Below are 15,949 nucleotides of genomic sequence, written 5' to 3' on the forward strand. Positions count from 1 at the left end.
ACGATGATCAGCTGCGAAAAGGGATGAAAATGATGGCGCGGACAAACGAGCCATTGCGAATTCCGCACATAGTCGCGCCTTCGTAACATTTGGTTCTGAATGTGTATTTCAAAAGTTAACTTCGATGACAGGAGCAGGCGCGCACATATCGATGGATCAATACCTTGCTAGGATTTATTTGAACCGTGACATTATTTTTCTACCTACAGTAACGAATAATAATTTTCTCAAATGCACTCTGCCCCAAGCATGCAGCGGGAGCTTTATATTTTTTTACTCAACACATGTGGCCTGGTTCATACATTCTGGGCATCTGATCATCCGGCGACATCATCTCGGAATGGTTTATCGAACAAAACAGCCACGGCAGGGATATTTGTGAAGACAATGTAGCTTCAACGCGTTGAAGAGCACTCCACGGGTTCTCCCCGTCTCGTGTTGCCAGCTGATCCGCAGTCTATCCACAGCAGATCTGTAAGAATCGGTTTACTCTACTTTTTTAGTTATATAAGACTTTAACGTCGATTTATTGTTTCACAAGCATTAAATTTTCGCAACAGTTACAAGATAATATAGTAACAGTGATCGTAACGAGAAAGAATAGCAACGGATACTAGACTTTCTGGTAACAGCTAGAAAACTAATTTTCATTTTCTACCTAGAACTATATTTTTCGATTGTGGTAAAAAATGAAAATAGTTAAGGACCGAGCGGTAACCGGAACTAAAAATTTCTCTCAGTGAACGTATAACAGAATATTTACATCCCACCTGGCAAAGTGAATTTATGAATTGAATCTGTTGCGTATGGGAAAATTCAGTAGAAAGATAGGTAGCAGGGTTTGAGGTTTGAGTTCAACGTGGATAATTCATCTAGATTGTTCAGCCTTTTATTAGCCTTAAATAAATCGGATATTGGACCGCCAGAAGTTTCCGAAACATGATATGATGGATGGTCTTGAATTCTGCAAAAGGATTCGACGCCACCTCGAATTACGACCTGTGTCTGTTGTCAACTGCTTTCCAAGATCCGATGCAGGTCATTGGGTCGGTGAACCGTTGACATTTTGGCAACTAGAGAAGGAAGGCAGATGAAGTCTCTCATCATGCAAGCGAAGCAAATAAATTAATTGAGCGAGTTTGCCTGGGTCGTGTCGGCGGCTATCCTGATTAATTTGGTTGTGGTAATTGCACTGTATCTAGATCGCGCGGTTCTCGTTCACCCGAGCGCACGTAGTTCGCAGTTGGGATTAAGGAAGAAAAAAATTATGATAAAATTAAGAAAAAAAGGTAGCACCAGGGTCAGATCTGTGTCTATACCTTACAGTATTGTCTCGTTCCGCAGTAACTGAGGATCCACCTTACATTATTTGTGGGATATGTGCATATGTAATTCGCGGAGGTCAAGTAAAAGTCCCTTGCAACGTAAAATCTAGTTGAGTTTATCTCGTTCAGTCAGCGTATCTGCGTGCGATGCAGCTATTCAAGTTCTTCGCATTAGCATGACGCAGGCGAACTCGCAAGGGACTCGAATTATTTTGTACCATATACGTCTAGCTGCTCTACTTCGCTACCATTATGTATGTCACATGTCTGAACACTGATAAAAAAGAATTGTTGTTTTAAAGATAAAATTGTCACCTTTTACGTATGATTGGTGAAAGAAATGTGTCGTTACTGCAAATAATTTTTCGTTGAGGCACGACCACGGATTTGGTGACATTAAGGAAAATTTAGCTTGTGTAAAAAATAAAACAAACTTCTTTGACGATTAAAAAATATCTTTTTGACTCGAAAAGTACTTTTTTCATTCCAAATCTTGCGGAATATACAAATGAACGCTTACTGCATCTTGTAATTGTAATTTTTTCCCCCTCTGTCCGAAAGCTGCTGTATAATCCGAGAGTTACGTTGGTTATAAAGCGTCTTTGTTAATCTCGAATTGAGATTGGGTGTTGGAGTACGTGATTTGTGGTAATAGTTCTGTAGCTGGCATTCGCGGGGCAATTATACTAACCAGATTATTTCGAAAAATCCACCAATGGAATATATTACCTGAACGAATTTGCTTATAACCTCGAGTGAAGTAAAATCAATTTTCACTCAGTACGTTGGACATTTTCACATGTTCGATGCGCAAAAAATCACCGAATCAACCGATCAATACAAAAAAATCTTCGTTTTCAATCAAATGTTCCAGATTGAATGCAATTAGAGAATTATTCAATTGCATGTCTTGCACAATGTAGGGAACTAACATTTTTTTCGTTTCCTCAAAAAATGACTAAACTTTGTGAACGCATGTAGGGGTTGTTTTTTCCCTCTTTGTAAATCCACTGCCAGCGTTCCGAATTTAGACCGCCCCGAACTTTCTGGGTGATAAAAAGAACACGTATCACGGATTCTGGTGAGTTTGGCTTCTTCCCTTGTTGTTGGAGCGAATCGAAGCGAGAGGTAGGGGTTGCGTTTGTGGGGAACGACGGACGTCGCGGCGCTTCGACGCGGTTCCTCTCGTTCGCAAACGCAGTCTGTGTTCGCCTACAGAATACGCGCCAGTTCTCATTCTCGGCGCTCCGTTTTGCCTGACGTTTCACGTTTCTACGCATCTGCAGTGTCACCGACTAACAGTTGCATCCTTTGACCGAGAGATTAAACCCCAGAGTTGAAGAACAGTAGGAGTAATAAATAGGAAAGACTGGAAGTTGTTCAAGCCCAGAAATGAGCGACGCCACAGATACGGATTTACATGTACGTTTGTTATTGTGCTCGAAAAATTTATATTCGTTATATTTTTAATTTTAGTTCGAACTTAAGTATGCATTTTGGAGAATGAGAGAATAGTGGAATGGTTGATATACAGTTTCGAAAATAGCTGGAACAACGAAAAATTGCTCAAGTATTACCATCGCTAAGTATGATGTGTTTGGAAATTACCCTGAATATGGTGAAAAATGCTTCGGTAAAGGGGGAGAGAAAAGATTCGCTTAAATTTTACTCCGGGAAAAAGTGCAACGTTGAAGTAATCGCGTCTGATAACTCATGACGTGATTGCCAAAATTCGAAAAATACCACCGTTTCGGTTCTCGATTTGAAAAACTTTAGAGACAATTTCTGAAGCAAGAAGTTGAGCCACTGATACGACTTTTCAAGGGTCAATCAACGTGTCGTTTTATTGATAGCTTATATCGTATATTTCCCGGAGGGTTGAAACTCGATGAAAAGTAAGCCTACCAAGTAATCAGGTTACTCGTAAAGTGATTCGCGTTCTTGGTACAAAGATGAAAAGGTGTTAAATTTTAAATGGGTTTCGTTCTCCGGAGAAGCACGCTCAAGTCGTAATATTTCAAGCTGTAAAATTGTGCGCCTTTATGGGTCACGCTGAATATTAACGCGGGCATAAACATCGGATGTTACAATAATCTGGCTCTTTAGGAAAATACGAGTGTTTTGCTTCTAACCTTCAGACGTGGAAAAGTACGGCGTTCATTTTCTTCAGTTATGTTATAATTTATTAAACTCGAAGAGGAAAAATGACTATATGTCATGTATGACTTTCTGATCAAGTTGGAATAAATTGAAGCCACTTGACCTATGATTTAGATCGACGCATTTCAATCCCAATAGAACTTCTCGATAATTCATATAGCGTTATGTACGCATATTATTACACGTGCGCTTCATATGATTCCACGAAGAATAGCGGATTTCTTGCTCGAGGAATGAATCGATCGGATTCGTCTGAATCGAAAGTTAAGAAGTGAGAAAATACTGTTTAAAAATACAATACAAATGAATTTGAGCAAATTCGAATAACACAAACTATACTAAGATACAAACAATTTAAAAAAATGCTTAGTAATTAGAATGATTAAAATGATCAAAATTAAGCTCTTGTATTTTTGATCCAATTGTAACTTTTTTTGTTCACTTACCTCGTCAACTATAGTTGCCAAAAAATTATCTGAAAATAGTAAAGATATCTTTAAATTGTCGTTCAGTTATAACACTGAAATATAATTTTCGACTTGCATCTGTTGTATTGTACTTAAAAAAAAAAACTATATTTAGTGACTTGAGAGATGATTTTTTGTCAAATTTTCTGCAACTGCTCCTTGAATATTTCTATTTTGAACAAAGTAAGTATAAAAGGTATAAAAATCGGATAAAAAAAAGCGGGGCTTATTCGTTTTTAATTTTTTAAGTGCGAAACATTTACTCAAAGTGTTGATATCTTGTCGGAGACTTTTTATACGGTCTTTTTTCCTTCTAACCTTTGATTCAGACAGCTTGGATGATTCGTCTTAATCTGATCATGCCGCTCTGATTTAGAAGGGATCAACATCTCACCCTCCGCGACTTGTTTTTATAGGGTACAACCAACCCTTTCGCAATTCTCCGTCTTCTGTTTTATCCTCTTGGACTTGGCGGATTTACATTGCTTACAAGCTTCGAATATGTACCGGGTATGTGTCTGTAATATGATACAACTCTGTGCGAGTATTAAATCATACTCGGATTATCGAATTTTGTCCGCTATATTTTCACGCTAGCCGTTGCGTCGATATCCCTTCAATTATCGGGAAAATTGACTAAAGCTAAGGCACGGGATGATAGAGCGAATCAGCAGCTTTGACGCTTTTGTTGTCAAGTTAAGGGGAAATGAAACAAATGGGAATATCTGGAGGTAATGGGACGCGGTTTCTCTTGATAAGGTTTCCGATCATTCGGCTAGTAGATCTCAACGAGAGTCCCGAATCTAAGAATCAGGTCAATCTTATCGTCCGCAGAGATAGGAGAACGAAGAAAAATTTCCCATTTTTCCTACAAGTTTCGGAAACCGATTCCACCAAGGATTACTCGACGAAGCGAAGCATAAACTCCGACGAGGGAACAACAAATAAATCGGAAGTTTTTTTTGCGCGTTATCATAAAAGAAACACTTGACCAAACTCGCATTCCCATTTTCATCTTGACTTAAAAAAAGTTTCACCCACTAGTATAATCGACCGCGTTTGCATTGATGTTCCATGATAACCACATGCAAGTTTCGTTCAGAATATCGTTATGAACAGCGATTTTGCGTCGTATCGTTAATTTATTATTCACCGCAAAACCCTCGGTAAGAGTATCCTGTCCGTGTTTAGGTTACTTAATAGCTGCCGATGGCTGATACTTACCAACCGTGTATCTGCATTCATATTCAACTGAACTTCTACGTGAACTTGAATAATTCATACAGGACGTGCGGGGTTGTAAAATATTTAACTTGGGAAAGGCGCTTTAATACGCACGACTGGTTTTACGTCCTAAACGAATTTTCCGACGGCTCAAATTTTTTGCACCGACTTACGATTCGTGCAAAGTGATTACCTCGGAAATTTCGCAAAGCAATAATAGATTTCTTGCGCGTTGAAAGGGTTTGTTTCTTCACACCGTCCCAAATTCGAACGGCTTTAAGGAAGTTCGAGCCAATGTTAGAAGTTTGTATTAGCATGTACACGAGCCAAAGTTCTAGGCTTTGAACGGTGTTTGCCGTATCTTACTATCTTATTGTTGTTTTTGTTCCCGTTGATATTCACGGTCCCTTTCGCCCAGGCCTTTATTAATAGATAAGGCGTGAGACGTTCCAATCTAAGTTTCTCCCTGGTATTTCCGGAGTAGCGCTAATTAAACTTCAATTGAATTTAGATCTTACACGGCTGCGTCTGATTTCACATGACGATAAAATTTCTAATTTCGGTAGAGTTGCACAGGGGTCGTAAAATCGAATTAGTCAACACGAAAAAGCTCTAATCTTCAACTGTATGTCTCGCTGTAGCCTAGTAGGTATTGAATAGGAATTTTTACGTAGGGCTTCGGTGATCGATACCAGGTGCCTATTTGCGTATATATCAACGGCCATTCTGACCAACGACCGAAAGCACATTGCTAAATAGTTTATTATTTACATTCGAAAAAAAAGAGTCGCTATACAGCGATATAAGCCGAAATTAGGCTGTTCAAATATCAGTAATTATACACACGGTGGGCCAAAAACCATTAGTGGGTTTATACGGTGGGTTTTTTTTTACCGCTAACAACCCTCTGGTAAACCAAGGCGTTAAGTGTAAAATTTTCCTTCAGTAATACCAACCGTTTGTAAATTACCTGGTAGACAAGAAACCTTACCGTCTAGACACCGCTGGATTTTCGGACCAGATTACTTTTCCAGTGGTATTTAAAGAATACTTTCCAACAGACCGTGCGCAAATTAAGCTTATTGATATATCAAAAGCTCTACGCTTAAGCACGGACAGAAAATCGGCTTTTACCCTGGAATATTCAAATTCGCAGGGCTCAAAACTCGTAACTGATAAGCCCGACTTCTCAGTGGGTGTTTCCAACATTCGTTTGATCCCCATCCTACGCGTCATTAAATTCGTAGTAATGCTTCGTGGGAATAATTGTGGCTCGAAGCGGAGACTATATTGTAGTAGGTATATGAAAAAACCGCACACGACGCACGAGAAGTCTATTGACGAGTAGTGAGACGAAAATAGCCATGCATATGGTGAAAAAAAAGAAGAAAAGAAAAAAAAATTGTTTAAAGAGACAGATTATTCTCCCGCACTTGCCTGGAACTTGTTCGCAGTTACAGTCGGCTTTAAAATCGTACGGTGTCTCGTTTCCGAGCTGTATTGTTCAGTTACTTAATGTTTACGGTTCGCTCTGACAATCCAATTTATGGTTCAATTAAAAACGATTATCTCTTTAAAGCTACGTCGAGTCAAGCTGGTCAAGAATACCAGTACACGTTTCCTTTGCTTTTCCTTCGAGTTGTTATTAAATTCTAGATCCGCCCCCAAGGGATCTATGTTTCATTCCTCGGCTCTAGGTTTACGGAAAATTGTGGTTGTACTCACTGTAGGCTGCCTAATTATAACTTCCCGTTTGCGAAGTTTATTCTAGAAAAGTAATTGTTCTCACTGCTTTATTGGTTTTAGAAGTATGTGGTCAACACGGAGAAATGCGGCGACCTCCACGTCTACGTGCAGGTAAGTCCGCGAACGAAACGACATCGGGGCCATGACGAAGGGCTTTGAAAACTCAGGAATTTCTTATTAAATTTACAGGGTGATTTGAAGCAGCAGGAAAAGCGCGCCGTTTTTATGACCGTTCACGATCTGGGATGCAATCGTAAGCGACACATCGATGCTATATTTCATTTTTCAGCCTGCAATTAGCGTAGAATGATTTGAACTTTGGCTTATTTATTTATATTTATATATAAAATGTACTCTGTTTCACCTGTTTTAACTTTTTAATGAAGAACCTTAAGACATGTAAACTATAAGATTGCCTTGCAAAGCTTGAGATTTTCTCTGAGGAAAACTTCTTCTCCTCTAATGTCTTTCTCAAAGAAATTTCTGTGTTAAAACTTTTAAACTTTTTCAATCATATTTTCAAAGAACATAAGCCGCCACTGTTCTGAGAGTATGAATATCAATTTTCTCAAATTAATGCAAGGTGGAAACATTGATGTAATTTTATAAGTGGGAAGCTTCTGAGACGATAGATAAAGATCCAGATAAGTTTTCTTCCTTTTCAAGATTTTCACGGAACAAACTTACAATACACAATCAGGATCGATATAACGGTCATTAGAAAATGACGATACGATTTATTCTTAAACTAGAAAAACGTTGGCGAGCGAAGCGTATTCACGGAGAAGCGGAGGCATAATTTTTAGCTTCGTAAAATTTCTCCGCGTGGGTCACTGACCTTTCATAGAACTCTACGGCTTTGTGCGGCCTTTTCACTTCAGAGGGTCGCACAAATGTATTGAAGTACAAGACCGCGTCTATGCAAAAGTCGACTTGTTCTTTCCCCGTGTGCGAGTATCTTTCACCCCCTATTCAGCCAGTCTCAAGTGCAGCCGGGCACTTGCCTAGAACCTTGCAAAACCGAAAGCGTGCAGTGTTCCAGAATCGCAACCGCGCGGTCATGCGTCATCATTTTCGGCGATGAATCGCGCTTAAAATCGTCAGTAAAAAAGAGGCATTCGAATCGCTTGCACGTCGTCGAAGGAACCGTGTAAAATAAATAGCTCGGAAAAGAGTTTCTTACGAGTTCGATGGGTCGAATGATGCGTGATGAGATCAAGGGACGGTTTTTTCTCATCTATCAAACATCGTTCACCACATTTTGACGGAAAAATAACTTGACGGATAGGCGGCTTCGATTCCCTCCCGGAAACCTTACCATTTTTTCTGATTACAGACACCTCGTTCCACGACTTTGTTAACCATCCTTGTATGTCGGAAATAAAGGATCGCTCCATCTTCATTCATATCGATGTTCCGGGACACGCCGACAACGCTCCGAATCTTCCCGATGGGTGAGAAAACACGATTCGAAGTGATTGCTAGGCTCGAAAAACTTCCAGCTTCCTCATATTTCCGATATCAGATTTCAGTTCCCAACGCTCCAGACTCTCGGCGAAAGTCTCGTCACTGTCATCGACTTCCTCAAGGTTCGCTACGTCGTCGGTTTTGGAGAAGGTGCTGGAGCCAATGTCCTCGCCCGATTTGCCCTGGCAAATCCATCCCGCGTCCTCGGGCTAATTCTTATCAACTGCACCGGCAGTGCCGCGACGGTTCTTGACAACTTCAAAACCAAGGTTGGTGTAGACTACACGTAACATTGGACACTATTAATTTCCTCAAGTTTAACCGTTGGACTTGACATTGCGAAAGGAATAATTCTTTCTTCATCAGTTCCTCAGCTGGAGAGGAAAGGAGGAGGTCGGCCAATCCGCGGAGGAATTTCTCCTCTACCACAAGTACGGGAACGTGAGTATTTGCGAATGTACCTCATTACGCGTGTTCGACCGACGATTTCACGAGTGTTTTTTCCCGTCATTTTCACGCTACCCACACGCACGGCCACAGATGATAAACGAGGTATTTGGCTTGTCAGTGTCGTAGCGAACCCGAATATTACATTTATTTCACTGAAGTATGTCGATCGCGTAGGGTGTGATCGATCGTCCGTTAAATAAATGCAAAACGTAATACGTACGGAATACTGCAACGTCATTTTTCGTAAATATTTTAGCAACTGGTGAGCACGACAAACCCCGACAAGGAAAAAGTCCTCGCTGAATTTCTCGAACGGATTCGAGGCACTCTTAATCCTCGGAATATCAAGCAGTACGTCAACGCTTTTCTGACGTGAGTTGTGGTCAATTGTTCCAATATCTCTGCCTCGTTAATTGCTGATTCGGCCGAAATTAACGCTTCGCTTCGTTTGAAATTAGTCGGAAGGACATATCCCTGAAGAATTGCAACACCGATATTATCCTGATTACCGGAATGCTCAGCCCTTATGCCAGCGTCGTTGAGAAGTTGTTCCGCGAGTTGGACAAGAACCGGGCAACTTTGCTCAAAGTTGAACGTGCCGGAGACGTTCTTCTTGATTCGGTGAGTTCCATCCGTGCTGCAGTTGGAAATGGATCTCGTTACGAAGAATCTCCTTTACATTTTCCAGCCGGTTAAAGTCGCCCAGAGCATCTTGCTCTTCTGCAAGGGTCAAGGCTTGCTCACCTCCGTAACCATGCCCGGTGTTGATCGCCAGCGCACCTTCAGCGGCGGTTCCTTCGACAGCGATGGTCGACCTCGAAGACTCTCCAGAGGCATGTCAATGGAGGAGTACGACAAGCCGAATATCCGCCGTTTGTCGATCACGATCCCGGAACCGTCGCGTTCCCCGGTCAATTGAGACGTCAACTCTTCATACTTTGACATTGATCAGCTCATTCCCCGCTGACGTGTTTTGATATTTTATCTCTGTTCGTGCGCAAATGTGCGACTGTGTGATTAAATTCTTAGATTTCGTGATATAAAATACGCTTTTTAGCTTCGATTTTGGGGTGCGAGATTTAATAGTTTTCCATCTGTTTCTCATTTCACAAATTTTCATCTTAAAAGATTTGCACTTTATGTTCTACTTGCACCTATAGTCACTCGTACCACCAAATTGTTTAATATTATAACGTCCCGTAGGAATACCTGCCAAATGATAATAACCGGTGTAGCGATATTTTTTACTTTAAAAGCGAATGCAACATCCTATCCAATTCTCACCTACCATCGCGTGAACTATGGAACCGCTTTTCAAGTCTGGAAACTGATAAATAGTTGTTTTCCGACTGAAATTGTTATGCAGACACGTATTAATCAGTAGGTATAATTGTATTTCATGCATAATATATTTATACGCAGGCATTGTAATCGATACAGTTTAGCAGATGGTTCGGTCATTAATCACAACTTAATTTTGCTACACATTTTTTGGGAAGCTGGAATCGTGACATGAATTATTGAATCGATTCTACCAATAGAACGGCTACGGTCGTTCTATCACGTGAGTAAATTAAATCGTGCGAGAATTCGATTCGGCAAAAGATTGCCCATTTTTAAAATCACTTTGGTAGGGTTAACAAAATATAATAAGTGAGTATTCTAAGATAATTTTACATGAATGTATCATACGGATAAAATGATTCAACGTACATGTATAGGTATATCAATTTATGCACCGGTAGTTTCCTTTTATAACGAATTGTCTGTGTAACATGCGCATCTATGTATGTGCGCATATTTAATAAAATCACTTGAAATTCTAGTTCACTGGCAAGGCTGCAGCGTGGAATGTTGAATTTTATTGATACGGAGAAAAGAAAGCTCGTGATGTTAATCCGGATTTATTTATCACAAATACAGTTTCACAAATATAAATTACAACATTTATTTTGACAACATCTCCATTGGCTATTCGTAGAGCAGCTAATATTTTGTGCAATGGAGATTGTATACATTAATAGTGTAGAAATTATTTTGCAAATTACTAGCTACAAAGGTATATATCACACATATAAATCTCACGTCAAAAGAAAGAGAAGAGTACAAAAAATGTATTAAAAAAAAGTAAAGCAACTAAAAAGCTCATTCATTCCTACAATACGATGTACGTGAAAAAAGTGTTGATCGTTTACGTAATGCACGACGTTTAATTAAGAGAAATAGATTAGAGTTCGTTGCGTGGTGTAATTAGCAAAAGATTAACGAACCGTTCGGAAATATCTTTTTGTACACTTCGAATCGATATCGGAACCAACCGCAGATGTACGCCATTCTCCTCAACGCTTGTCACAGAAATGTATTTCCGCTTGGATTCTCAAACAACAATTTATTTGATGATTATACGTATTTATAACACAGGCGTCCAGAACATCATCGCGAAAGGCTTTATCCATCCTAGGATGAATAAAATACACTTTAGTTATCAATATTAGAAAAATCATGACGTACCATGAGCTTGTCTGTTCCATTAACGATTCGGAGCGGCGCTCCACTGGGGTGGGAATTATTATATCATCAGTAATTGACGGGACTCGTTGCGTACCAAATTAATCTCCCCTTTGAAATTCCCGACAATCGCTACACGATAATTATAGGCGATCAGCATTTTAACCAGCAGGGGATTCAATATAATCTGCGTGTAACGATCATTTAGGCTGTACTTGTAAGTTAATACTTCACTTCCAAAGTTACGAAGAAGAATTCACCCCAGGGACCAGAATGAATATGCGATCCGAAGTTGGGTTCGAAATTCCTTAACATTTTACCACTAATTATTATCATCTAAACTTGTATTTATTCTGTCTCCGTGCAGGAATTTTAATACGATCCTTCGGATGGAGTTTACGTAACGATTTTTTACGCGGTTATCCTATTTTTATCAACGAGTTTTCCAGAGATTCTCAATTTCGCGATAAAAGATACTGTATTATAATTACACCTATTATCGTGTGCGTTTAGTGCTGACATTTCAACTATATGTACGTAAATTGTACTGCTGCGCAGTGAGAGATATGGAATCTTAAGCAACGTGCAGCCAGCGCGGGCGTGTCGCTGTGGGCATATCTTGATTCACTTGACTTGATTAATCTACGTAAAAAAAAGCGATCGAAACCCTCGCGACGGGCGACGCAAATAGATTTAAAAAAAAAAAAAATATATGCGATTTTTTATTGCATTGTAGCCTCTCCCGTCGTCCGGGGAATTGTCAGAAGGTACTTTTAGTTTAGTGCTGGTGGCGGTGTGCTGTCTTGAAGTATAATATGATAGACATGAAATAACGGTGACGCATAACGTAAAATTGCACTTACAAATATACGGAAAAAGGCTGTGTGAAACCAGCGAGATGATACCACCACATGATCGTGTACGTATTAATACCGTAAATGTGATCAAATCGATATAGCAAAAATGATCGTAGAAGATGTTACAATTCAACGGTGTTTCGGTTACACGCTTACATGATGAGAAAAATGCGAAACAAACTTCGGAAGTAACCAGAATCTTGGATCAATGGTGGCAAAATACCGTATTGTAAGATTATAAAGTGTAACCGACCCTGGCAGATCGTTCAAAGTACGCAATCGTGTCGTTACCCCTCGCGGCACACGGTTTGGATTTGAATAAGACTCGAAAAAACGTCAACCTCAGTACTCAACGGCGTCCGGTGTTGTAGACTCGAGAGCGACTTCCTCGTAGTCTCTTTCCAACGCAGCGAGATCTTCTCGGGCCTCAGCGAATTCACCCTCTTCCATACCCTCACCAACGTACCAGTGGACGAAGGCTCTCTTGTGGAACATAAGGTCGAATTTCTGGTTCAATTTGGCCCAGGCCTCCTCGATGGCTGTCGTGTTCGACAGCATAGATACGGCGCGTTGAACCTGGTTTGAAAATTGAGGAAGTAATGAAACTTTTTTTCATAGAAATTAGTCCTCGTTACTGTTGTCGTTTTCGACCAAAGGCATCGCTGTCCCGCATTCATCCCGTTCAGTCTTTTACCTTTGCCAAATCTCCGCCGGGGACAACGGTCGGTGGTTGATAATTTATCCCGACCTTGAATCCCGTGGGACACCAGTCGACGAATCGAATCGTACTTTTCCCCTTCATCGTGGCAATGGCGGCGTTAACGTCCTTCGGAACGACGTCGCCGCGGTAAAGAAGACAGCAGGCCATGTACTTTCCCTCGCGAGGATCGCACTTGACCATTTGATTCGAGGGGTCGAAACATTCGGATGTTATCTCGGCGACTGACATTCCCTCGTGGAAAGCCTTGTCCGCAGATACGATAGGAGCGTAGCTTGCCAGGGGGAAGTGAATCCGGGGATAGGGGACCAGGTTAGTTTGGAACTCGGTCAGGTCCACGTTTAGGGCACCGTCGAAACGCAGCGATGCTGTGATCGAGGAAACCACCTGGCTGATCAGCCTGTTCAAATTCGTATAGGATGGCCGCTCGATCCCTAACTTTCTACGGCAAATGTCGTATATCGCCTCGTTGTCCACCATAAAAGCGCAGTCCGAATGCTCGATCGTCGTGTGCGTCGTCAGTATCGCGTTGTAGGGTTCCACAACAGCCGTGGATACCTGCAGAATGAAAATAAAAATTGTTCAAACAGTTTGGCCTGTCGTTTCCGGAAATCGATGAAGTGATCTTTCGTTACATTGCATTCTGTACCGGGAGTTTTCCGTGAAACTCGCCGCTAAGCGCTTACAGCTTGCATTTTCGAAAAAGATCTGACCTGGCAGAAGACGCGAACTTTGTCGGTAAGGTAAGGATATCTTTTCAGAAATGGTAGTACAAACCTAGAATATAGCATTGGTTGTCTATCTGCTGGCGCTGCCGAACGGTGAGTTTCACAGAAAACTCCTCCCAGAACAAATGACGCTAATCGCTCACCTGGGGTGCAGGATAGATTGCGAATTCAAGTTTTGACTTCTTGCCGTAGCTATCGGAGAGTTTTTGCATGAGAAGAGACGTGAATCCCGAGCCAGTGCCGCCTCCGAATGAGTGAAATACGAAGAAGCCCTGAAGACCTGTGCATTGATCGGTCAGCCTGCGCACTCGATCCATCACGGAATCGATGATCTCACGGCCAATCGAGTAGTGTCCTCGGGCGTAATTGTTCGCAGCGTCTTCTTTGCCGGTGATCAGTTGCTCCGGATGATACAGCTGCCGATAAGGACCGGCGCGAACTTCATCTGTACACGGGGTTAAATTTGCGATGAGTTTGAGAGAGCACGGAGATAATAAGACAGCAGATTTCACTAAAAACTGCAGGAAAAGAGGGACGCATCAGATTTTTTGGTAAAACGTACTCCTTAAAATGCAGAATTTACTGTAGAATTATTTATGGTAAAAAATATAGTTGACATCGGTATTTTCTATGAAAAACCCTAGCGTGTCTCGCTTTTCCTGCAGTTTTCAAGTAACGGCTGCCGAAATTTGCCTTATCCTGAAAACCTCCGCTTACCGACAACCGTTGGTTCCAGGTCCACCATTATCGAGCGTGGCACCATCTTACCGGATCCGGTCTCGTTGAAGAAGGTGTTGAAGCAGTCGTTGCTGACGGAGACGGTGTCGGAAGGCATCGTGCCATCCTGCTGAATTCCGTGCTCGAGACAGTACAGCTCCCAGCACGCATTGCCCATTTGGACGCCCGCCTGGCCGACGTGCATCGATATACACTCACGCTGAAATAAATTTCGCTTGAATGGTATAATATACTATTCGGGATTTTACTCTAGATCGCAAAGCGGAGCGATGAGTTTCTTTGTTCGTTAAAAACGGGGAATCTGATTTACTGATGATCGTTATCGCCATCGATTATCTAATTATATAATTCATGGGTGATATGGTTTAAACCGATGATTATTGCGGTATTTAACTAATTGTGTTTAGATCCCGAACAATTTTACTGTGGTGTAATGAATGGGTGTATAGAGTTTTTTGGAGCAGCGTTGTATCGATGTCAGCTTCGTAGTCCGAAATATTTTTTAGGAATCATGAAATTTAAGAGTGAGCAATGCAGTCTGCTTTCGTTCAAAGTTGCGCGGATACTTGAATAAGAGAATTGCAACGCGCATATGGAAAGGTTTTAAACGTCAATGCGGATCGGAGCGTTTTCGTCCCTATCTAATACGATTTTTTTCATCTTTCGTCCAAGCTTGTCGCCGATTTTAATCAGGAAATTACACGATTGATGAAGGTGATATATGAATGAGGGCTTGAGATTACTTGTAATAAGCAGTAAGTGAATAGTTGATGTATCATACCATTTTGCCCAATTTTTATAACGCGCACTCGGTTCCACGAACAAATAATTTCGATAAAATCATAAGTTACGAGTCTTAATATATCCGAATGAATTTTTTTTACTCATATACGTGTAAATATTAAATAAAAAAGATATATTTTTATAAATAAAAACCAGTTAATTTGGAAAATGGTTTGTAAACTACTGATTTAATTGATACTCGTAACTGAGCAACCAGGGCAAGTGAAAATCATGCCATTGTTAGCCGCGGGACAAGACGATACAATGATAAAACATAAAACATTTGATTCGGTGGCTTTTGTGGCCTGCTTCCAAGTGCAGATTGGTAATCCCTCAAATCTCGCCTGATAGAGACGTGTGCAAAAACTCGTTTTAATCACATTGTTGGTTAAAATTTACTTATATTCTTACAGTTTTATATACGCAGTGACAGTTTCTTTAAAATAGGCTCTGTAGAAATCAGCAATACCTGATTAAATCGAATACAGTTTGAGCTGAAATTCGAATTTCTTACAAATCAATATCCACTAGAATGTTATTGCAGGAAATGAATCAACCAACATCTTTTTATGAATTTTTTAAACGCGGTATACTTGCTCTTGCCATTGAAATACCAGTGGAATAATTATCGATAGAATAGCAAAGCCTTACCCATGGTTTTCCCGTTTTGTAGTATTTATGTACGAAGCCGTCGGTACATGAGTAAACTGCTAGCGGTTGAAATTTCGCTGTCGACACTGCTAAAATTCAAACCTGGCGCTAAATGCTACAGCAAGTA

At 40.8% G+C, this 15,949-nt stretch overlaps 2 protein-coding genes across 6 annotated transcripts; one reads left to right on the forward strand and one right to left on the reverse strand.

Moving 5' to 3' along the window:
- The first annotated feature begins 351 nt into the window (after positions 1-351).
- Positions 352-10,777, forward strand: LOC124221519 (uncharacterized protein ZK1073.1). Of its 5 annotated transcripts, none has more exons than XM_046631620.2 (10): positions 352-474; positions 6,983-7,033; positions 7,112-7,175; positions 8,259-8,376; positions 8,448-8,658; positions 8,756-8,830; positions 8,930-8,941; positions 9,096-9,211; positions 9,298-9,460; positions 9,528-10,777. In XM_046631620.2, exons 3-10 carry the CDS (start codon positions 7,148-7,150, stop codon positions 9,756-9,758), a joined length of 954 nt encoding a protein of 317 aa, XP_046487576.1. In that variant the 5' UTR covers positions 352-474; positions 6,983-7,033; positions 7,112-7,147; the 3' UTR covers positions 9,759-10,777. The 5 variants fall into 5 exon arrangements, with proteins under 5 accessions (XP_046487576.1, XP_046487572.1, XP_046487574.1 ...); XM_046631616.2 differs by lacking the exon at positions 352-474 and adding an exon at positions 2,508-2,747; XM_046631618.2 differs by lacking the exon at positions 352-474 and adding an exon at positions 2,508-2,747 and having other exon boundaries at positions 6,986-7,033.
- A 1,769-nt stretch (positions 10,778-12,546) lies between these two features.
- LOC124221524 (tubulin alpha-1C chain-like) lies at positions 12,547-14,560 on the reverse strand. The gene is made up of 4 exons (XM_046631633.2): positions 14,368-14,560; positions 13,794-14,095; positions 12,899-13,480; positions 12,547-12,780 (listed from the first exon to the last, which is right to left on the reverse strand). The coding sequence occupies exons 1-4, from the start codon at positions 14,543-14,545 to the stop codon at positions 12,547-12,549; spliced, it is 1,296 nt and encodes a 431-aa protein (XP_046487589.2). The 5' UTR covers positions 14,546-14,560.
- Between the last annotated feature and the right edge of the window lie 1,389 nt (positions 14,561-15,949).

The sequence above is a fragment of the Neodiprion pinetum genome, chromosome 6, assembly GCF_021155775.2.
Source record: "Neodiprion pinetum isolate iyNeoPine1 chromosome 6, iyNeoPine1.2, whole genome shotgun sequence".
Classification (NCBI taxonomy): Eukaryota; Metazoa; Arthropoda; class Insecta; order Hymenoptera; family Diprionidae; genus Neodiprion; species Neodiprion pinetum.